Source organism: Felis catus, chromosome A3 (assembly GCF_018350175.1).
Source record: "Felis catus isolate Fca126 chromosome A3, F.catus_Fca126_mat1.0, whole genome shotgun sequence".
Lineage (NCBI taxonomy): Eukaryota > Metazoa > Chordata > Mammalia > Carnivora > Felidae > Felis > Felis catus.
Window position 1 is genome coordinate 29,192,837 of NC_058370.1, and position 20,492 is coordinate 29,213,328.

Sequence of the window (20,492 nt, forward strand, 5' to 3'; positions counted from 1 at the left end):
AGCTTTCTCAAGGCCCAGCCTGCCCACCTTGTCCCTAGAGACTGAATCTTGTCTTTGCGGTGCTAGGTCTCCATTCCCCCTCCACCTCTGGGGGAGGCCCTGAATCGTCTCTGCTCTGTCATGAATCTTTGAAGCATTATGCTACATTTTTTTTTTTTTTTAGCGTTTATTTGGTTGTTTATTTATTCGGTTCGTTGTTTTTGAGAGAGAGAGAGAGAGAGCAAGCCGGAGGAGGGCAGACAGAGAGAGGGAGAGAATCGCAAGCAGGCTCCTCGCTCTCGGCGCAGGGCCCGAAGCCGAGCTCGAACCCACGAACTGTGAGGTCGTGACCTGAGCCCAAAATCACGAGTCGGATGCTTCACGGACTGAGCCACCCCAGCGCTCCGGCATTATGATGTTTTTAAATTTTTTTTTTTTTAACGTTTATTTATTTTTGAGACAGAGAGAGACAGAGCATGAACGGGGGAGGGGCAGAGAGAGAGGGAGACAGAATCGGAAGCAGACTCCAGGCTCTGAGCCATCAGCCCAGAGCCCGACGCGGGGCTCGAGCTCACGGACCGTGAGATCGTGACCCAGGCTGAAGTTGGACGCTTAACCGACTGAGCCACCCAGGCGCCCCCTTTTTTTTTTTAATGATGTTTTTAAAATTTTTTTTTTCGACGTTTATTTATTTTTGGGACAGAGAGAGACAGAGCATGAACGGGGGAGGGGCAGAGAGAGAGAGGGAGACACAGAATCAGAAACAGGCTCCAGGCTCTGAGCCATCAGCCCAGAGCCCGACGCGGGGCTCAAACTCCCGGACCGCGAGATCGTGACCTGGCTGAAGTCGGACACTTAACCGACTGAGCCACCCAGGCGCCCCCCCCTTTTTTTTTTTTTAATGATGTTTTTAAACTCCTTTGTCGATCACAGGAAACTTTGGTGCTTGTAAATACCCACAAGAGGGGTTTTGGGGAAAATACGTAAATGACAAACAAGCACACACAAAAGGTAGACTGTCTGAGTCCCCCCCACCCCCATGCCCCCCTCCACCCTTTTTAAACCAGTGTGGAGCCTGGGCCCAGAGACAGACCATGCAGGACCTACCCTCCCTCTTACAGAGAGCACGCGGCAGAAGTGGCATGAAACCATGTCACGACTACGCGTTCTGTGGCTGTCCCTGCTGCTTCTTTAGAAAGAGCAGTTTCCGGGGTGCCTGGGTGGCTCGGTGGGTTAAGCGTCCGACTTCGGCTCAGGTCACGATCTCACGGTCCGTGGGTTCGAGCCCCGCATCGGGCTCTGTGCTGACCGCTCAGAGCCTGGAGCCTGTTTCGGATTCTGTGTCTCCCTCTCTCTCTGCCCCTCCCCCGTTCATGCCCTGTCTCTCTCTGTCTCAAAAATAAATAAACGTTAAAAAAAAATTTTTTTTTAAAAGAAAGAGCAGTTTCCCTTCAAGCTGGTTTCGCCCATTCCGGTCCACGTCCATGCACTTCACATTGCACCACCTCATTTGATTGTTTCCACCACTTAGGGAGCAGAGAAGGGTGCACACGATCACCCCCTGGCCGCGGATGGTGGGGCTTCCAGGGCTTTGAGGTTCCGTGATGGCCCCGGGGCCCTGCCGGCCTCAGAACCTACCGCGTCGAGCTCCAAATCGAAGCTCTTTCTGCTGCAACTCTGAGCAAGCAGGCTGTGACGAGCGTCTCCTGCCTCTTGTACAAGGAGGAGACACCAGCACCGTGTACCCCGAGAAGGACCAAGCCGTTTTCTGCTTCTGGGTTCTGTAGCAACATTTCTTTGACCTCCCGGAGGACTTCTTAGCACCCACTCTGGACAAGGTCCCTGGAGAAAAGCATGATATCATTTCCTAAACCCTACAATCCAGGAAGTTTGTCTTAGGGAAAAAAAAAAAAAAAAATCATAAAAGTGAACGCCTGGTGTTTCTTATCTCCCTTCTTCTCCCTAAGCTGGTCTTGCACAAGCAGGATGACCTTCCATTGGGTGACAAGTATGTCGTAAGTGAAACGTTTACACGCACGACAGGAATGACCTGGTGCCTCGCCCACCTCATTAGAATTCTAATTGGATGTATAGGAGAGGCTGCTATAAATGGTAAGGAGATCCCCGGCTGTCTCCCCACACCTTCTGTCCGTCTGTCCGCGCCATTCCCAGAGAAGAGGCAGAGGAAGGCGAACATGACGGGTGAGTGCGTGGCATCTACTCTACAGGTCCTTGCTGGGAGCTTCTCCTGGACCAGCCTGAGAGGCCAGTGTTCAGCTCGGGACAGCTGCCCCAGGGGCTCTGAAGGCTAGATCTTAGTATTTAAGGAGGGCGTTCAAAGGTGCCTCTTCCTCAGTGGCTGCCTAGTCCCTCCAGCGTGGTTCCAGGGGTAGAACATGCTTGGAATGTAGTCCAGAGTAATGGGCCATGTATTCAACCTCACATCCCTCGGACAGATGGACGAGTCTCGCCCCTTTCAAGCCGGCTGAGACCTGCTTCCCGTATTTCTCGGTGCGGTTTTCCCAGCTGTCAGTCATGTCGGCAAAGAAAAGCACATCTCAGAGCTCCAAGGGAGAGAGAGAGAGAGAGAGAGAGAGTGATGGCGTGTAAGTTGATTTAAAAAAAAAAAAAAAAAAATCATTAGCGCGGCTGGAATGTTCCTAAGTAAACCACACATCCGGAAGCACCGCAGGCTCTTTTTGAAAGGGACTTGATGAGCTGAAACTTCCCCGGGGCGGAAGGAGCAGGTGTACCACGGGCCGTCCCTGCAAGCAGCACTGGGGAAGGAGGTGAAAAGGAGCTACAGGAAGTACAGGTTTTTTAGTTCTGCGGTCGCCGGTCGCCGGTGGAGGCTCTGGGCTCTTGTGAGCACCCCTGCCAGGCAGCGTGCTAATTATTGCCTGTCATGGGTGCTCAGCCTAGTGGGTTGCCAGAGACGCCAAACCCAAACAAGGCATGAGTCAAACCTGTAAAATACCGCGAGTGGGGGTTAGGACCTGGGGAAGCTTTGCCAAAGAAATCGCTCAGCACGATGCAAACGGCGAAGGCCGGTTACTTCGGAATCCCAAAGAGCAGGACGGGGGGAGGGGGCTGCAAACGTGAACCCCCCCCCCACGGTTCCCCGTTTCCTCCTGTGCACCTGCAGCACTGCTGGGTTGACGAGAAGAGCCCTGGATCCTGTAGACGTTAGCACGAGGGGATGTCAGGGTCCCCTGGGCCGACTCCCTCCCTCTAGGCGGACTGTCGGGGCCGCACAGAAAGTTGGTAGCAGAAGCCAGACTGCCCTTTCCACTCTGTCCTGTTACCAGAGCTGAGCTCCTAGATGAGCCGTGTGTGACCTCTGTGGCGCGGAAACGCGGTACCGAACTTGAACTCTCCTCCCCAGCTGCTTTTGTGTTCCTTAACGTCACCGAGCCTCAGGTTTCTGTTTGCAAGAGGAAAGGCCTGGAGTAGACTCCAGGCTCCTTCTAGTAGGAAATGTTGTGCCACGAGAGGAAAACCAGGGGGGGGGAGCACGGGCCCCAGGGCCTAGTGTACCCCCCCCCAATAGCTCTGCAGGCCCTGCAAGCCCCGTCCCCCCAAACCTGCCCGCCGTGAGGCCGCTCCACACGTGTGGGCCCAGCGTGTCAGTGCCTGTGACTCGTGGAGACGCTGAGCTCTAAGAGCTCAGCATCTAAATCGACCAGAGATGTCCTAAGGTCACAACAGAAGGGAGACAATAGCCGGTTGGGGGGGAAAAAAAAATCAATTTTTTAAAAAGGCAGGGGAGAGACAGGTGAATTATCTTCACTCCCTTCGACGTGTCACATTGTGACACAGGCAGTTCCTAGCTCAGCGTTTAGTCCCCCAGCCAGGCGGTGCTCAGAAAGTGTTTTCCGAATGAATGAATTTTACCTGTTGGACACCTCGGGAAAGGAGCCAAGGGGAGGTGCAGACGGGGACAAAGACAAATGGACTGTGGTCTCTGCCTTCCGTGAGCTCTCAGCCTGACAGCGCTTGGAAACCCCAGTTGGTAGGCAAGTGACCCGCAAGGTGGACTGTCACCAGGCTGCATGGCGAATCGGACCCCCGTGCTGTGGGGGCCGAGGGGGGGAGGAGATTAACTCAGCCAGGGATGGCGCCGGGGGAGCGAAGCAGACGGCATTTGGTCACAAGGAGTCGGGCATGGCGAGGAGTTTCGCGGGGTGAGGAGTGTTCTGGGCACAGGGAACAGGAAAAGAAATGCGGGTGGGCCGGCAGGCGTGACCCAGGGGACCGGCAGGGTCCCACGTGTGCTGGTTTGAGAGGACTCTGTGTCCTGTTCCTAACTTAAGGTTCTAGTTGGAATCTGCAGGGGGTCAGAGAGAGCAGCCTGGGCTGCGGTGGGGACCACCACTGGGGACGTTGGGCTCACCTGCAGGGGAAGCCTTGTTCCCTCTCCCCCAGAGCCACTTGGGGGCCTGGGGTCAGAGGCAGAGCCCTCAGGGTACAAACCTGTCGGAGGCCAGGACCGACCTTCTGGGGACTAAACCCTCCGTGCCCCTGGGGCCGTCAGCTTTCTTGCCAATTGCTTTACTGGGCAGACCACTACCTTCCAGGCCTCGTTCCCGATGTGCAAAGGACCCGTGCCATTCTGGGCTGTGGGTCTGCCGCAAAGCATTTTCCCCCGGAGCTGGGACACCGGCGGCTCTTTCTGCTGTAGAAACAGTCGGGCATTCCTGCTGGGGTCCTGCCTCCGTCTGCAGCCCCGGAAGCGTCCAGGACTCTCCTCGCAGGGCCCCTCGCTTGGTGTGTCAGCCCCCCGGGACCAGAGAAACATCTAGGCTCTCTCTGCAGGCCGAGCCGCCCTGTAAGGCTCCGGGGCTCAGGGTCGCAGCCCTCAGGCTCAGCTTGTGGAGGAGGACAGCTGCCTCAGGCCTGCCTCAGGCCCAGCGGCTTCCTCTCACCTGGGGTCGCCGCTGCTGTCCCCCTGCCCTCGTCGGACCCAGACCTGCCAGCGGCTGTATCCCCTTGCAACGCAGGCTGCCCGTTTCCACTTTTGCTACCCAAGATTGCACGGGGAGGTCGAATCGCCGAAGGGTGACAGGCTCACATCCAGAGAGGGGCCCTGGGCTGCGTCTCAGCTCTGTCTCTGCCAGCTGAGTGACCTTGGGCAGCTGACTTAACCGTGTGTCTCAGCTGTCTCCTCTCTGAAATGGGGCTCTTTCAGGGGCGCCTGGGTGGCTCAGTTGGCTAAACGTCTAACTCCAGCTCGGGTCATGATCTCGTGGTTCGTGGGTTCGAGCCCCGCGTTGGGCTCTGGGCTGACCGCTCAGAGCCTGGAGCCTGTTTCAGGTTCTGTGTCTCCCTCTCTCTGCCCCTCCCCGACTTGTGCTCAATGTCTCTCTCTCTCTCTCTCTCTCTCAAAAATAAACACTAAAAAAAATTTTTTTAATGGGGCTCTTTTAATATCCCCTTTCTAGATGCTCAGGCCGCATGGTTCATTATTACTTGGGAACTTCTTTTCCTGAGCCTAGTTCCTCCTTGCCTTGGGGTCTGAAGACAGACGCTATGAGATGAAGTCCCTTTTTTTAATCGAGGAGTTTTTCCAAGGAACCTCTCCCACTAAGACCCCCATCCCCGACCCCCTCACCAGCCCCTTCTCAAGTCCCCAGTTCTTGTCTTTGTGTCGTTTTTATTCACCTCATATAACTTCTCAGTCTGTCTCCACCCTGCTGGGCTGTGCTCCACGGATGGGGCAATCCCTCTCCCCAGGGCCCACATGCCGGCCTGGGGTGTGAGCTGAAGGCAGGAAATTCTTTTCCCTATCACCTCGGAGCGGAGCGGAGGGAACAAGGCCCCAGGGTTTTTGGTAGGGGCTGAGGGATGGGTTCAGAAGGTGTCTGACCTTCCCTGCTCTTAGCCTTAGCTTCCTCCCCCTGTAAAAAGGAGGCAGCGATTTCTCCCTCCTGCTTCCCAGAGCTGCCGTGTGGCTCCGGTGAGGCACTTGGATGTGAGAGTCCTCTGATGGATGTCGAATGACGCACAGGCCTACGGGAGCGATTCTCAGTCCTGCTGGCGTGTTAGAATCACCAGCAGGGTTTAAAACAGCAAAAAACAACCCACAAAACCCACCAAGGCTGACCCTAACCATGAGATCCTAATTTAGTTGGTCTAGGAAGGGGCTCAGGCCAATAAGACTCTCCAGGCCATTCTCATGTGCGGCCAGGCCGGAGACCCACGGGGCCAAGAGGTTCTCACCTGTCTTTGGAAGTGAAGGGGCCAAGGAGTCCTTCTTCCTCCCCATGCCCCTGACCATGTAATGTCAAGGCAGGGAGTAGGCCACGGGGGGGCCCCTTCTCTCTGGCAGCTTCCTGGCACCGTGCCGAAGTTGTGGGTGGCAGCTAGGAGTCACGTGTGGTCAGGCAGAACTTGGCTTCCAGTCTGGGCTTGGGTCCAGGAGCTGCCTGAGCACGTGCTACTTGGCAGATGACGTCAGCCAACTGGATTTTCAAATCTCTCATCCGTGAGATGGGCATAACGCCATCGTAGGGGTTTTGTAACTATCGAAGGACGTAACGCAGGTAAAAAACGCACGGTGCCTGGTGCATCCGAGGCCCTCGATGGCAGCCCATGAGAAAGCTCAAGCCCTCTTCTATCCTGTGTTGCTATTGCCATTATGTGTGGGAAGGAGCCCAAGGGATTTGTCCCTCTGCCCCGCCCCCGCTGGGGCCCAGGCGTCAGTGAAGGGCACACGTTGGATCCCGATAATAACCCTACAAGGGAGGATGTTCAGGTGTCACTGTCCCTTCTACAGATGGAGATGTGGGGAGCTGGCCCAAGGCCCTCCAGACTGCCAGTGCAGGGCTCATGCCCCGGCACCCCAGGGAGCTTCACCAGCCCCTTGTTCAGCTGCCCGCAGAACCCCGTCTTCCCCACCAGCTGGGTGCCAAGGGACAGTACCCATCCCCCACCCCCCATGCTGCACAGGGATTGAACTTGTCCGAACGTGGTGGGGGTGGGGGGGAACGAAGGAAAATGGGCCAGGCTCAAGAGACCTGAGATCTGAGAGGGAAGCCCTGTGTGCCCAGGGCCAGTGGGAGACTGGCCAGGAACTAGGGGGTGTTCCGGGTGCCCAGAGGGGAGTGACAGGGAGAAGAGGGAGAACTGGGAGTGGTTCACAGCCCCTCAGTGACCAGGATTTCAGACCTGGTTTCTGAGCCAAGCTCTGCTTCTAAACTACCCTATAACCCTCTGGGGGCCTCAGTGTTCTTCCTGTAAGACGGGAATATGGGATTACATCACTGTTTTTCAAGCTGCCTGTTGTCACTCATTAGAAGACTGTAAAATCAGTTTAGTGGATTATGACCAGCCATCCAAAAAAAAAAAAAAAAAAAAGGAAGAAGTAGAAGAGAAAATACTGGTACATTGTACATAGTAAAGGTTAGTATTGTTTTGTGAAACTTAGTTGTAGACCCATGTATCTAAACACTCTAAAATTTCCTTTCTCTCTCTCTCTTTCTTTCTTTGTTTCTTTCTTCCTTCCTTTCTTTTCTTTCTTCCTTTCTTTTCTTTCTTTTCTTTCTTATTTCCTTCCTTCTTTTATTTTCTTTCTTTCTTTCTTTCTTTCTTCCTTTCTTCCTTTTTTCTTTTCTTTCTTTTCTTCCTTCCTTACTTTCTTTTCTTTTCTTCCTTCCTTCCTACCTTCCTTCCTTCCTTTGAGAGAGAGAGAGAGAGAGAGAGAGAGAGAGAGCATGAGTGAGTGGGGTAGGAGCAGAGAGAGAGAGAATCCCAACCAGGCTCCACTCAGCTCAGAGCCGACTCAGGGCTCACACTCATGAACTGTGAGATCATGACCTGCGCCAAAATCAAGAGGTGAACACTTAACCAACTGAGCCACCCAGGCACCCCACACTCTGGAAAATGTACTTCTTAATGTGGTCTCTAACAAAATGCTTGAAGACGCTCAGCTAGACGGTGTTTAGTGTATCTATCAACCTAATTAGGTCTAGAAATCTGTACGATAAACATCTGTCTTGTCTAGAGACAGGACCTGGGCAGGTGGGGAAGACCTAACCACTTGAGTATCAATTATGTCCTGCTGGATGACCGACCAGCAATTGCATGGTGTGGCCCCCCCAGGAATAGGAAGGAAGAACCCCAGCCACACAGCTGGCAACCTCTGCTGCTGTCCTGTCTGCGGTGGGTGATTCAATTACAGAGCCAGTCTGATAAAGATGGAGACAGCTGACTAGTAGCACAGTCTGGAATCTGTTCTGTGCTTCTCATGCTATCCCTGCCAAAGGCAGACCACAGAATGAGTGGGTGGGAGTCACCTTTCGGGTGTATGCGATTAGGCTTGGTCATGAATAACACCGAGTTCCCAAGGAGCAATGGCTTAGAGACACAAGACAGGAGTTGACTTCTTCCTTCAACAATTGATCTTGATGTAGGCAGTTCTGGGTGCGGAAGGCAGGCGCACGGATCCCCGGGGGCCCGGGGCTCTGGAGGTAAGCAGATTAAGGGCGTTTGTCAACTCTTTTTATTTGTTTTCATTTTTTTAGTTGATTTCTTTATTTTGAGAGAGAGAGAGAGAGAGCGAGCATGCAAGTGAGGAAGGGGCAGAGAGAGAGAGAGAGAGAAAGGAGGGAGAGAGAGAGGATCCCAAGCAGGCTCCACACCACTAGTGTGGAGCCCGACACGGGGCTCCAACTCACGAACTGTGAGATCCTCACCTGAGCCAGAATCAGACGTTTCACCGACTGAGCCACCCGGGGTTGCCCCTGCCAACTGCTTTTAAAAAGAGGGTTCCTCAAAGGAACTGAAAACAGGTATTCAAACAAATGCTTGCATATGAACGTTCATAGCAGCACTATCCAGAAGAGCCAAAAGGCAGAAAGAACCCAAGTGTCCCTCAACTGATGAGCGGCTGAACGAAATATGGTATAGCCATATCATGCAGCCAGAGGCAGGAATGAACTCCCCCAAAACGCCATCACATGGGTGAACCTTGAAAACGTAACGCTAAGCGAAAGAAACCAACCCTAAAGACCACCCCTCTGTGTGGTTCCTTTTGTACGAAATGTCCAGAAGAGGCCGGTCCATGGGGAACAGAAAGCAGGTTAGTGGTCGCCAAGGGGGAACGGGGATTGATGAGTGGTTCTGAAACCGGATAGTGGTGATGGTTTCACAACATGGTGAACGTACTAAGCGCCTCTGAAGTGTCCACTTTAAAACAGCTAAAGTGGTCAATTTCATGTTCTGTGAATTTTAGCTCAATGAAAAAAAAAAAAAAAAGAGGTGTCCTGGCAGTTAACGTATAGAACTTCTGCCTACGGGTCATTGGCCAGAATTCATTCACGTGACTACTCTTCCCCATCCCCGCCCCCGCCCCCGGCTGCAGGGGGGGGCCAGGAAATGTAGTGCCCAGTTATATGGGGGATTTAATTACCAAGAAAGAAGGGGCGAGGAAATATCGGGAGGGACACTTAGTAATCTCTGCCCCATTGAGACTGCTGGTGGCAATGCTATTCTCAGGAGAAAGAGCTGGAGACGTGGCCCCAGGCCTGACACGAGAGGCGAGCAGAACTCAGGGAGGTGGCATGGGACCAGGAGAACACGGGAATGAGAATCCAGAGTGTTCCATTGCGGGCAAGCCACCTTCCGGGCCTCCCTGTGCTCGCATCCGGAATAAGGACGTGAGCACATGATCCGTCTCCAAGGTTCCTTTCCCTCTGATGTTTTTTTAAGAGTGTGTGTTAATGAGTCCACTGTCGGAGTCACATCACGCAACTCTCCCTTCTTCCCTTTGTTCTGTCTAGACTGGTGCAGAAAACTGCCCTGAGGCTCGTAAACCTGAGAAGAACCTTACATGGTTGTGTCCCTCCCCCACTCCCTGCCCTTCCCCTCCCTTCCCCTCCGGCAGAGGGGGCTGTGATTAGGGGGACGTGAAGGGGTGGAGGGGGGAGGGAAATGAGGAAATCCACAGACAGGATGACCAGATCCTCGATTTGGGGGCTGGCAGAGCCAGTCCTAGGGTTCAGAGGCAAGACAATTTCTGAAGGTGGCAGCCAGTGGAAGGAGAAAGGTTCCAGAAACCACACCGGAGGCTTCACGAGCAGGCACTCGAGCTGCCCTGTCCACTCCGGGCGGCAGGGACAGGCTGCTCCCGTTTTATGCACCCCCCCGTGCAGAGCGAATGCTGTTTGGGAACACATTTCCCTTCCCTGCCCTGCTCACTCTCTCCTCTTTGTCGGAATGAACATGCCCACGGGGAGGAAAATGCATGGTGAGGTCCACTCACCCCCCTGGGTAACTTCTGGACTGAAGGTCCTGCAGGGCCGCCGGCAACAGGACGGTGCCAGGAAGACCTGAGTTCAGAACCTGGCTCTGCCAGTTGCTAGGCCTACGGACCCCAACTCAGAAGTTTATCCCCCTGAGCGTCAGTTTCCAACGCGTATGAGGATTCCACCCATGATGTCGGCCATGTGCTCTGTGTATTGTTAACAGCAGCTGGCGTTTGCAGGAGACCGAGGCCACATGCGAGCCCCGCTCTCCTCACCTCCCCGCTCAGAGAGGCCCCGGTGCATCCCGCAGGCACCCTGCTGCGGAGTTTGGCTCCTTCGTGCCGGGGCTCACGCTTGGTGTCGGGAGATGCAGAGAAGGACACGGGGGTTTAAACCCTGAGCTGGTGGCAAGATCCCTCCCCGGACCCGCTGTCTTCGGCTCACACCAGCCCGGACAGCCTGCCTTTCACTTGGGAGTGTCTTTGATGAGCCTGTACCCACCTCCCCAGCTGCTGGGGCCGGAGCCCCTGGCCCCAGGCCTGTCTCGGAGGCCCACCCTCTCCCGCCTCCCCTTCCTCTTGTGCGGAGCGCCTCTGCGCTAGCCAAACGACACCCCTGCTTGCCCTGCCTTCGGATTCCCTTCCCCACCTTCCGGAATCCCTTCGCCTCGAACAAAACTCTCTCCAAGACCTGGCACTGCCAACGAAGCCTTTTCTGATCTCTATGACTGGAAGTGGTTCTTTTCTGCCTGCCTCTCCTAGCCACCTTTTATCGGGGGAGAGTGGACTCACCCCCTTCCCATCATCCAGTCCCACTTGGGCTTGTCTTACCCACGGCTGAAGCTCTTGGAGGGTTAAAACTGCTTTCCATACATGTTTACACCCCCGGCGTCGCGCTTAATGTAATGTCCTGCAAACACTAGGTACTCTAGATGTGTCTGGTGAGTGGATGCCCCCTGCGCACCTTTCCTTATGGACTAAATTTTGAGCTGTCGTCCTCAGGGCCATTGCGTGACTGGTTTTTTTATTTGTTCGGTTATTCCTTCATCCATTGGTTTATCTACTTGTCCTAACACCACCAAGCAAGGCGCCAGGCATCAGAACGGGAAGACCAAGAAGGCACATTCTGGGTGGCTCAGCTGGTCAAGCATCTGACTTCAGCACAGGTCACGGTCTCACGGTTCTTGGGTTCGAGCCCCGAGTCAGGCTCTGCGCCGACAGCTCGGAGCCGGGAGCCTGCTTCGGATCCTGGGTCTCCCTCTCTCTCTGCCTCTCCCCTGCTCAAGAGCTCTCTCTCTCTCTCAACAATAAATAAACATTTAAAAAAAAAAAAAAAAAGAAGGTATTTTCTGATGGAGAGAGACAGACACATACATATAACAAAAAAAAGTTGTGCCCGGCACGTCTATGGGAATGCGTCACCACACTCCCATCATAAAGCCAGAAAAACGGTTTGGTTTGCAGAGGAATGGATCATAAAACATCTCAGATTCTTGCTTGAAGGAATAAACTTTCTCAGAAGGTTTATGCAGGTGACACTCCTTGTACATCATGGCGTGTGTCATAAACCCTTCTCAGTTTAGTTCCACAATCACATAAGAAGGGGTTTGGGGGCGCCTGGGTGGCTCAGTCGGTCGGGCATCCGATCGGTTCAGGTCATGATCTCGCGGTCCGTGGGTTCGAGCCCCGCATCGGGCTCTGGGCTGACAGCTCAGAGCCTGGAGGCTGCTTCGGATTCTGTGTCCCCCTCCCTCTCTGCCCCTCCCCTGCTCATCCGCTCTGTCTCGTTCTCTCTCTCAAAGAGAAGTAAACATTAAAATCAATTTTTTTTAAAAAAGAAGGCATCCGAGATGTTTGTCCTCAGCATCTTATCCAGAGAACTCCTGGAGTTCTTTGACTTGTTGCTATCTACCACTGTTTTCGGTGAGCATTTGAAAGTCCCCTCCGGACCAGTGATCGCCCCATCTCTAGGCCCAGAAGTGCTCCTTAGAGCACTAAGGAGTCCTGCTGTCCTCCTCAGCCAGCAGCAGAGACCCAGGCCGACATCCGGGTGCTGCACATCTAGGGAAAGCCAGAAATACACGGGTCAGTATCTGCTGGGTGTTGGAGAGCGAAAAGGCACTTGGTATCTGGGAAGGCGCGAAGGGGGAAAAAAGCAAAGCGAGGCAAACCAGCGTGGCGGATTTGAGAGACAGCGCCCCCTCCCGGTCCGGCGTGAGCCCCCCCACCCCCAAAGCAATGCCGCTCCCGCGACGGAGTGTGATTACCCAGGGCTGGTTACCTGGTTCTCCTGGCTGGTCGGGTGGAGCTACGCTGAACGCGTGGCCTGTTCTTTCAGGGTCGAGTGACGGGTGATCGAGGGGAAGAGAGGATATTCTCAAGCCTTGTGGGCAGCGTGTGCAGAGAGGCTCAGCTGCCTGAAGGTTCAGAATGGGGAAAAGGGTGTGAAGGGCTCACCTCGCTCCATCAAGGTCTTTGCATTTTAATGGGGTGCTTCCTAGAAGTTGGACTCTCCCCCAACCGGCCCCACCCAAAAGCTTGTCCTTGTGGTAACGTACGCCTTTCCCCACGCCACCTTCCCTCGCCTTCCAGGACCTTAGGTCCCCTCTCCTGTCTTCCAGCTTTAGAACCCCAGAGTATCAACTGGCAGGTGACCTCCAACCGGCAGGCGCATCGCACAGACAGGTTTTCCGGCCAGCAGCTCACCGTGCGCAGAGGCCAACCCTTCAGCTTCTCCATGATCTTGAACCGAAGTCTTGACAGTAGAGACAGTCTGGGCTTCGTAGCCTCCACAGGTACCTGCTCCCCGCTCCCCCACGCCCGTGGGGCTGTGCTTCCAAGGGTTCGGTGGTGTCACACTGGGCCACTAGGCTCTGGGTCCTAACCCCGCTCTGCCGTTGATACTTGGTGTGACCTTGGGCAAGCCTCTGATGGTCTTCGAGCCCAAGAGTCCTATTCTTCAAATCAAGAGAGATTTGGCCTCCCTGCTCTCTGTCGTTGCTTTCGGCCCTCTTCTGTGGTGCTTCGGGGGATGACGTCCCCCTCCAAAGCGCCCCTGTGGTTAGGTTGGAATCTGATCGCTCCCCACTGTCTGGCCAGCACTCTTGGGTTTTCATTGCCCTCTGTCTTCTTCTACAGGGCCTTACCCCTCAGAGTCGGCCAGGACAAAGGCTGTGTTTCCGCTCTCCAGTGGGCTAAGTCGTGGTGGCTGGAGCGCACAGCTCGTGTCCAACAAGGACAATGTTCTGACCATCTCCATCTCTAGTCCTGCCAATGCGCCCATCGGATGGTACACGCTGAGCACCCAGATCTCCTCCCAGGGCAATGACTTCGTTCAGAAACTTGGGACGTTCATACTGCTCTTTAACCCCTGGGTGCAAGGTAGGCATCCAACCAGCCACACGCCTAGCCATCAGCTAAGCAACACCGATGGAAAGGAGATGGGGGGATGATTTTTATAGGCTCAAGTTTGAGTAGCAGGAGTGCGTGGGATATGGAAATAGCGTAGAAGCCAGAAGTCAGAAGTCACGGATTTTCATCCCAGCTCCGCCACCTAATCAGCTCTGTAAGTCTGGGCAGTGGCTCTATCCTTCTGAGCCTCAAATTCCTTGCCATTACGTGGAAATCCTGCTGTCGCCTCCGGGGCTACTGTGGGGACCCCATGAGCTTTTACAAAGCGCGGCACGTGGTGTAACTATAAAAAACAATGACCACAGTATAATTCTACAGCCTGGAGGCTGCTTCTTGCCCGAAGGAGCAAGTATCTCCCTCCTAGGGTCTCATTTTCTGCCCTCCAGGTCATTTCAGGTTCTCTTACAAGTTTATAGTTCCCACAATATGAGTTGGAAACATTAGAGCTCACAGGCTTCGTTCCTCGGTGGAGGTTGGGGGACGGGCTGCAGGCGTGGCCTGCTCCAGCCACCAGGCCGGCCCTCAGGAATGGGAGAACGGGTCTCCATAGTCCTCTGTAGGAGTCTAGTTCCTGGGATCTGACTTTTGTATCAAACAGAGGATGGTGTCTTTATGAGCAACCACGCGGAGAGAGAGGAGTACGTTCAGGAAGATGCCGGCATCATCTATGTGGGGAGCACAAATCGAATTGGCATGGTCGGCTGGAACTTCGGGCAGGTAAAAGGGTCTTAAGAAGCTCTGTGGCAGTCCCAGCGGAGAGGCGGAAGTTCCCAAACCCGCCTACCTGCCTGCCCTGCTAGTCACACATGTACTCGTTCGGAAGACATTTATTGACCAGCCGCTGTGTGCCAGGCCCCAGCCGCACACTCGAGACACGGAAGGTGGAGAAAAGCACATTTTCTGTCTCTCTGAGGGGGACACAGTCTAGGGGGGCAAAACGAATATACAGCTAAATCAACACATTGAGGAATTATTGGTGTCATGACAGACGAATGAGGACAAGACCTAGTAGAGACGCTCGGGTTAACCACACACTTTCTGATAATCGTAATTCCGCATAAGAATACGACGAAACTTCCCTAGTGTGAGCATTTGGCCTCTCAAAGCCGTAGCCTCTTGGTCCTTCGTTACCGTGACCCCCCCACCCCCACCCCCCCCCCCCATCTGAGTCCACAGAGTTCTCAGCTGTGCTCAGCCTAGTTAGATGTTGGCCCTTTGGGTCGAATTGCATTGGAAGGAAGACAAAAGGGGAAAAAATGTATAAGGGCATACAGTGCACCCAGGGGTGGAAGGCAGGCTGATTTTGACGGCATGGTCTGGAAAAACCTCTCTGAGGAAGGAACTTTTAATGAGAAACCTGAGAAAGGGAAGGGAGCCAGATAGATATCTTGGAGAAACACATTAGAGGCAAAAGAACAGCACACACAAAGCGCCTAAGGCAGGAGAGAGCGTGGCCTTCTCTGTTTGAGAAGCAGTGACAACAAATAAGTCTTATTTGGGGAACACGGCTTCAAAACCTTTTAGTGAGATAGTTTATCTTTATAACTAGTTCCCCGGAGTCTAAAGACTATGCTCAAAATCATAGTCAGGGCCAGATGGAAACTTTGGGATGAGCTTGGCCCGATCCCCTGTCGTACAGATGGGGAAATTGAGGCCCAGGCAGGCTAAGTGATTTGCTCCCCAGGCCATGACAGTGAGGGGGGGTCTCGTCCCCTCTCGGGACCTCAGCACGGGACCTCGTGCATGGCGAGGGCTCCGGACGAGTTTGCAGGTTAGAGGCTGGGCGAGGTGGTTGCTCCTAGAGAGCTCCGTGTCCCAGAGGCCACGGAGTGAAAGGGCCCGAGTCATTCCTGTGGTTCCCACCGGTATGTAGCCCCCGTACCCTTCAACAGTGAACACTGCTTGTCATTTGTCTCATCGTAACGGATGGTCCCATTTGGAACAGTTTGAAGAAGGCATCCTGGACATTTGCCTCTCAATCCTGGATCACAGCCTGAATTTCCGTCGGGACCCTGCTACCGACGTGGCCCGCAGAAGCGACCCCAAATACGTCGGCCGAGTGCTGAGTGCCATGGTGAGTGACAGGAGAACCATAATAACTCGTGGCGCCCATAGATCAAACCCAGCTATGGGTTAGGCACCTGCGTCCTTTACACCTGCCATCTTATTGAAGACTCACAAAATCTAGTTGGTGGCTATAACCATCCCATTTGGCACATACGGAGGTGAGGCTCCTCTAAATTCAAGGCACATGGTGAGTGAATGGCCGAGGCAGAAACTGGCCGGGCCCCAGGGTGGTTTCCATTGTATCCTGAGGCCTTTCTCCGATGATAAGGGCACTTGCCCTTTGGCTGTCCCCCACGCTAAGTAGGGTGCACAACTGAAACTTTGCTCCATCACCGGGCCCCCCAGGGGGGGAAAAGGTGAGTTCCCAAGTGAGTCCGGGGTATCAGCCCACCTCTGCTATGCTCCATCCTGTGCAGCAGAGGGCTCAAATGTCAGACTGGAAAGGCAGCAGGCCCACCCGCTCTTTATCTAGATGGGGAAACCCCAGTGGGAACCGCAGTGGGAACCCACGGGGGAACCGAAGTGACTTGCTCACAGCACACAGCCTGAGTCAAACCAGAACAAGTCTGCAAGCTGCCTGCCCACGGCCTCTGGCATTCACTCAGTTCTTCCACGGGGAAGACCTGTGCCCCCTCCCCAAACACACACACACACACACACACACACACACACACAGGCTGGATCCTGGAGGTCTCTCTCTCTCTCAGGTACTGGCTGTGTAGAGAAAGCCTCCATTCGAAAGGGTCCAAACATGGAGTCAATGTGCTCAAAAGTTACCAGTTAAAAAGCTGAAAGTTGGGGCGCCTGGGCGGCCTCCGACTTCGGCTCAGGTCACGATCTCACGGTCCGTGAGTTCGAGCCCCATGTCGGGCGCGGTGCTCACAGCTCGGAGCCTGGAGCCTGCTTCAGATTCTGTGTCTCCCTCTCTCTCTCTCTCTCTTTCTCGAAAATAAACATTAAAAATGTTTTTTTTTTTAAAAAGCTGAAAGCTAAAGAGTTCTCGAACGTTAATCCTCTGAAACGAATTGCCCAGAAGGTGTCCCCCTCTCTGGTTGTTGTTAATGGACGAGGCATTCCTGGTCTCTACTTTTGAGTTGGAGCCTGAGTTAATGAGCTCGTTACGTTGTTAGAAATTGGAACCATCTTCTGACTGCTTACTAACCAAAGGGCTTCCTGCAAGAGCATGGAGTCTAAAACGGAGCCTTGCACGAAAGGAGAGGAGAGGCCCAGGGAGTACGGAGGCGGTGGGCTAGAACCAGGGAAGTGGGGCCTGGGCTGAGCCTTGAAAACCAAGTGGCCCGGGAGGGGTGGGACGGAGCTGAGGCCCAGGTTAAGGGAGGCTGAGCCTCACAGGCCCAGGAGAGGATGGGTGAGGCCAGCTGGCTCTGGCGGCTGCTGACTCACTCTGACCCTGGGGACAAGGCACTGTATCTCAGTGCCAAGTTCCTGAGCTGCACCTCCCTGCCGCTCTCTCCAGACCTCCTGGTCGGGCTGGGCTTAGAGCTAATTATGGCCTGCGCAGTGCTTTGAGATGCTCTGTTTTCAGCTGGAGATGACCCTGCTGATTACCACTCCGGTGGCAGGGGTACCTGTGACTCAGGAGATGGGCTGGGCCGTGCAATCTTCCATCTTGGAGGAGGCCCGTCTTGCCTGATTCCACGATTATAGCCCAGGCCTTCCCGGAAGCTGGGCCGAAGAGCGCATCCCTCATACGGAGGGGCTGCGGGAGGCTGGGTGAAGATCCTTCTGGGTCCAGACTATCTGTTCTCACCGGTCTTGCCACTCGCGGAGCCCCACAAAGAGAGGGAGCAGGCCTCGCAGCCTCGATGGTTGGGTTAAATGCCGGTCAAAGTTTCCTAAACTTCGAACACTTGGGCCGCTAGAAGTCATTTGTTTCTAACTTTCCCTGTAGGGGAAGGAAGGTGAAGAACCAAGGCCCAGAGAGGTTGAATGGCCTGCCCATAGTCACCCAGCTGACAAGTGGCAAAGTTGGCCTTATAACTTGGTTTCTCCTTTCTTTCTCTTTTAACTTTTCTGTCATGGAAAAGCCTAGACCTTCGCAAAAGTAGAGGAAAGAGTAAACTGAACTCCCGTGGACCCACCCCCAACTTCAGTAGTTACTCTACCCAAGGCCAGTCTTGTGTCATCTCTGACCCCCTCCTTTGCAGATTGTTTGGTGACATCATTTCATTCGTAAAGACTTCAATATGTGTCTCTAAAAGACCATGGAACTCTGGTCTCTTGATTCCTAATCGGGTGCCCTGTTCACATTGCATCTTGCTTGTTACTTCCCCAAGAATCACGTCTTAAGTTGAATGAATGAATGAATGAATGAATGAAGTGAATGAATGAAAAGCAATATTCCGTCTTTATGCGTTCCAAGAAGAAGTTGGCTGCTTCATAGACTTCCAAGTCAGACATCAACGACAGTGCCTGAGTTCTGGCAGGCTGGGGTCCTGACTCTGCCTTGCCACTGAAAAGCCGTGGAGCCTCAGTTGGCCATGTGAGTCCGCTCACAGGATTGATAGATGGGTCATGGGCCATCGATCATGGCCCAAAGCACTTTTAAATTGCTAAACTGTTCCGTGCCCCTAGAGGATCGCTATTACAATGATCATCCCCAAATCAGCCAGAAAGACACAGAGAAACCACTAGACCATCTCCCCGGTTTCCTTCCTCATCTCCCCGCCTTGTCCCCTGAACTCTACGCTGATTCATGTGGGGTTTCTCCTGCCCAGGTCAACGGCAATGATGACAACGGTGTGATCTCTGGGAATTGGAGCGGCAGCTACACGGGTGGCCGGGACCCACGGAACTGGAATGGCAGCGTGGAGATCCTCAAGGAGTGGAAAAGGTCTGGCTTCAGGCCAGTCCGATATGGCCAGTGCTGGGTCTTTGCTGGGACCCTCAACACAGGTACTCTGCGTCGGTGGGCCGTAGTAGGGGGCCCCAGGAGGGTCATTTCCACAGCAGCCTGGGTCCTCATACGGCCCCCTTGACTTGCAGTGCTGCGGTCTTTCGGGATTCCCTCCCGGGTGGTCACCAACTTCAACTCGGCTCATGACACAGACCGAAACCTCAGCGTGGACGTGTACTATGACGCCTATGGGAGACCCATGGACAAGGGCAGTGATAGCGTGTGGTGAGTAGTCGACCGTTTCTGAGCACCCGCCCTGAGCAGCTTCTGGGACCCAGCTCCCAACAGGAGCTGGGAGGCAAGTTAACGCATCGACACAAGCTTTAGAATGGAAACGTGGGCAGTGCTGATTAGACGTCTAGGAAGATCCAAAACACCCCTTCCCAGGGTCCTGGGAAGTCTGGCGGTCCACCCCCCCTGCCTTCAGATGAAGGCTCTGCTACCAGTGAAAGCCAATGGCTCACGGGCTGTGTGCAATCGCCCTGAATTTACAGGGCCCATTAGACCCTCTGTACTTGAGAACGGTAAATGCTGAAACTATTGATTTTCCGTTGATAAATATAAATTTACCTTATTTCAGGCAACTCGTATGACTTAGGGGCTTTCTTAAAGGAAAGCAACACATTTTCTCTTACGCATATGTACTTTTCGTGTACCTGGATCGATACGATAAAAAGCTAGTTTATTCTGGATTCCAGCTGAACATAAGAAGCTTGGTATGTAATTGAACATATACATTTCTAACCGTATATATGGCATGTGCACGTGTATCTATACATACACATACACATGTAATGTATAATAGATGGCCCCCGGAGGCAGGCTATGTAAAACTTATAGACATAGACCTATGACTTCATACGGCAATATATATACATGCAATAAATATTATTACAGCTATCTGAGATCGTGCAGTAAGCCAAGTTGTTACCAAATGGCAACCGAAAATAATTATGTCTATATCTGTACATACACGTAGATATCTCTGTGCCGATATATGCAAAGAACTACAGGCCCATGTCAATAATCTACCGTTTTAATCCATTTCAAAGGCTATCTTCCCCCCCCCACACACACACACAATCACTCACATGCATACATATGGCTAGATAGATAACCTGATGCGATCTATTTCCAGACGTTCAATTCTGAGACAGTCTTATTAAATATTCCCCGTTACTTAATATTCTCAGAAGAGGAAAGTCCAGCTTTTCTGAAATGCGCTTAGCGTAACCGGGTGAATGAGTCAAAGGGGACTCAATCCTAATGGGAAAAGTTGTTCGGACAAATCAACAACAACCCCCACACCAACAATGGAACTGGGTGATATCAATATCCCCTCGCCTCGGAAGGAGAGTAAGGCTTATGGAGCTCACCCAAGGTCACGTGGATTCCAGGGAGTAATGAGGGAGAGAAAACTCATTTCAGGATGCCCTTTCTTGATCTGGGCACGTACAACTTCCTCTCTAATGGCGTTGCGGCGTTAGCAAGATTTTGTTTTCCAGCTTCTCGTAAGTGGGTACCTTTTCTTCTCCCTGGGTTTCTTCTCCCTGGGTTTCTTCTCCTTTTTGTTGTTGTGTCCAAAATCCCACCGCAACCTGTTCTCATCGCTGGGGCAATGTCACTCCTGGCCTTGGTTTCCTTCACAAGAGTTGACGCTCGGCCCAATACCATTTGGGAGGGGAGGTCCCATTGGGCACAACCCTTCTGTGATTGTCCTACATGCTAGGAACCTCCGAGGGACCAGAGAGCTCGAGACTCGGTCCCTCTGCTGCTGTCAGAGGACAGGGAAGGCGCAAGCCATTAGTCGAGACCGTTTAGCGACACAGGATGGTGTGTGGTATGCCAGGGAAACACATCAGATGGCAAGCACCG

General features: G+C 53.5%; 1 protein-coding gene across 1 annotated transcript in view; it reads left to right on the forward strand.

Annotated features, from left to right (window-relative positions):
• Window positions 1-2,052: 2,052 nt before the first annotated feature.
• TGM3 (transglutaminase 3) overlaps window positions 2,053-20,492 on the forward strand; it is a 38,309-nt gene continuing 19,869 nt past the window's right edge. The window contains exons 1-7 of the mRNA XM_003983751.4: window positions 2,053-2,181; window positions 12,844-13,017; window positions 13,361-13,603; window positions 14,232-14,350; window positions 15,579-15,707; window positions 18,439-18,616; window positions 18,707-18,842. Of these exons, the coding sequence (XP_003983800.2) occupies window positions 2,175-2,181; window positions 12,844-13,017; window positions 13,361-13,603; window positions 14,232-14,350; window positions 15,579-15,707; window positions 18,439-18,616; window positions 18,707-18,842 (986 nt within the window). The 5' untranslated portion in view covers window positions 2,053-2,174. The remainder of the gene's footprint in view (window positions 2,182-12,843; window positions 13,018-13,360; window positions 13,604-14,231; window positions 14,351-15,578; window positions 15,708-18,438; window positions 18,617-18,706; window positions 18,843-20,492) is intronic.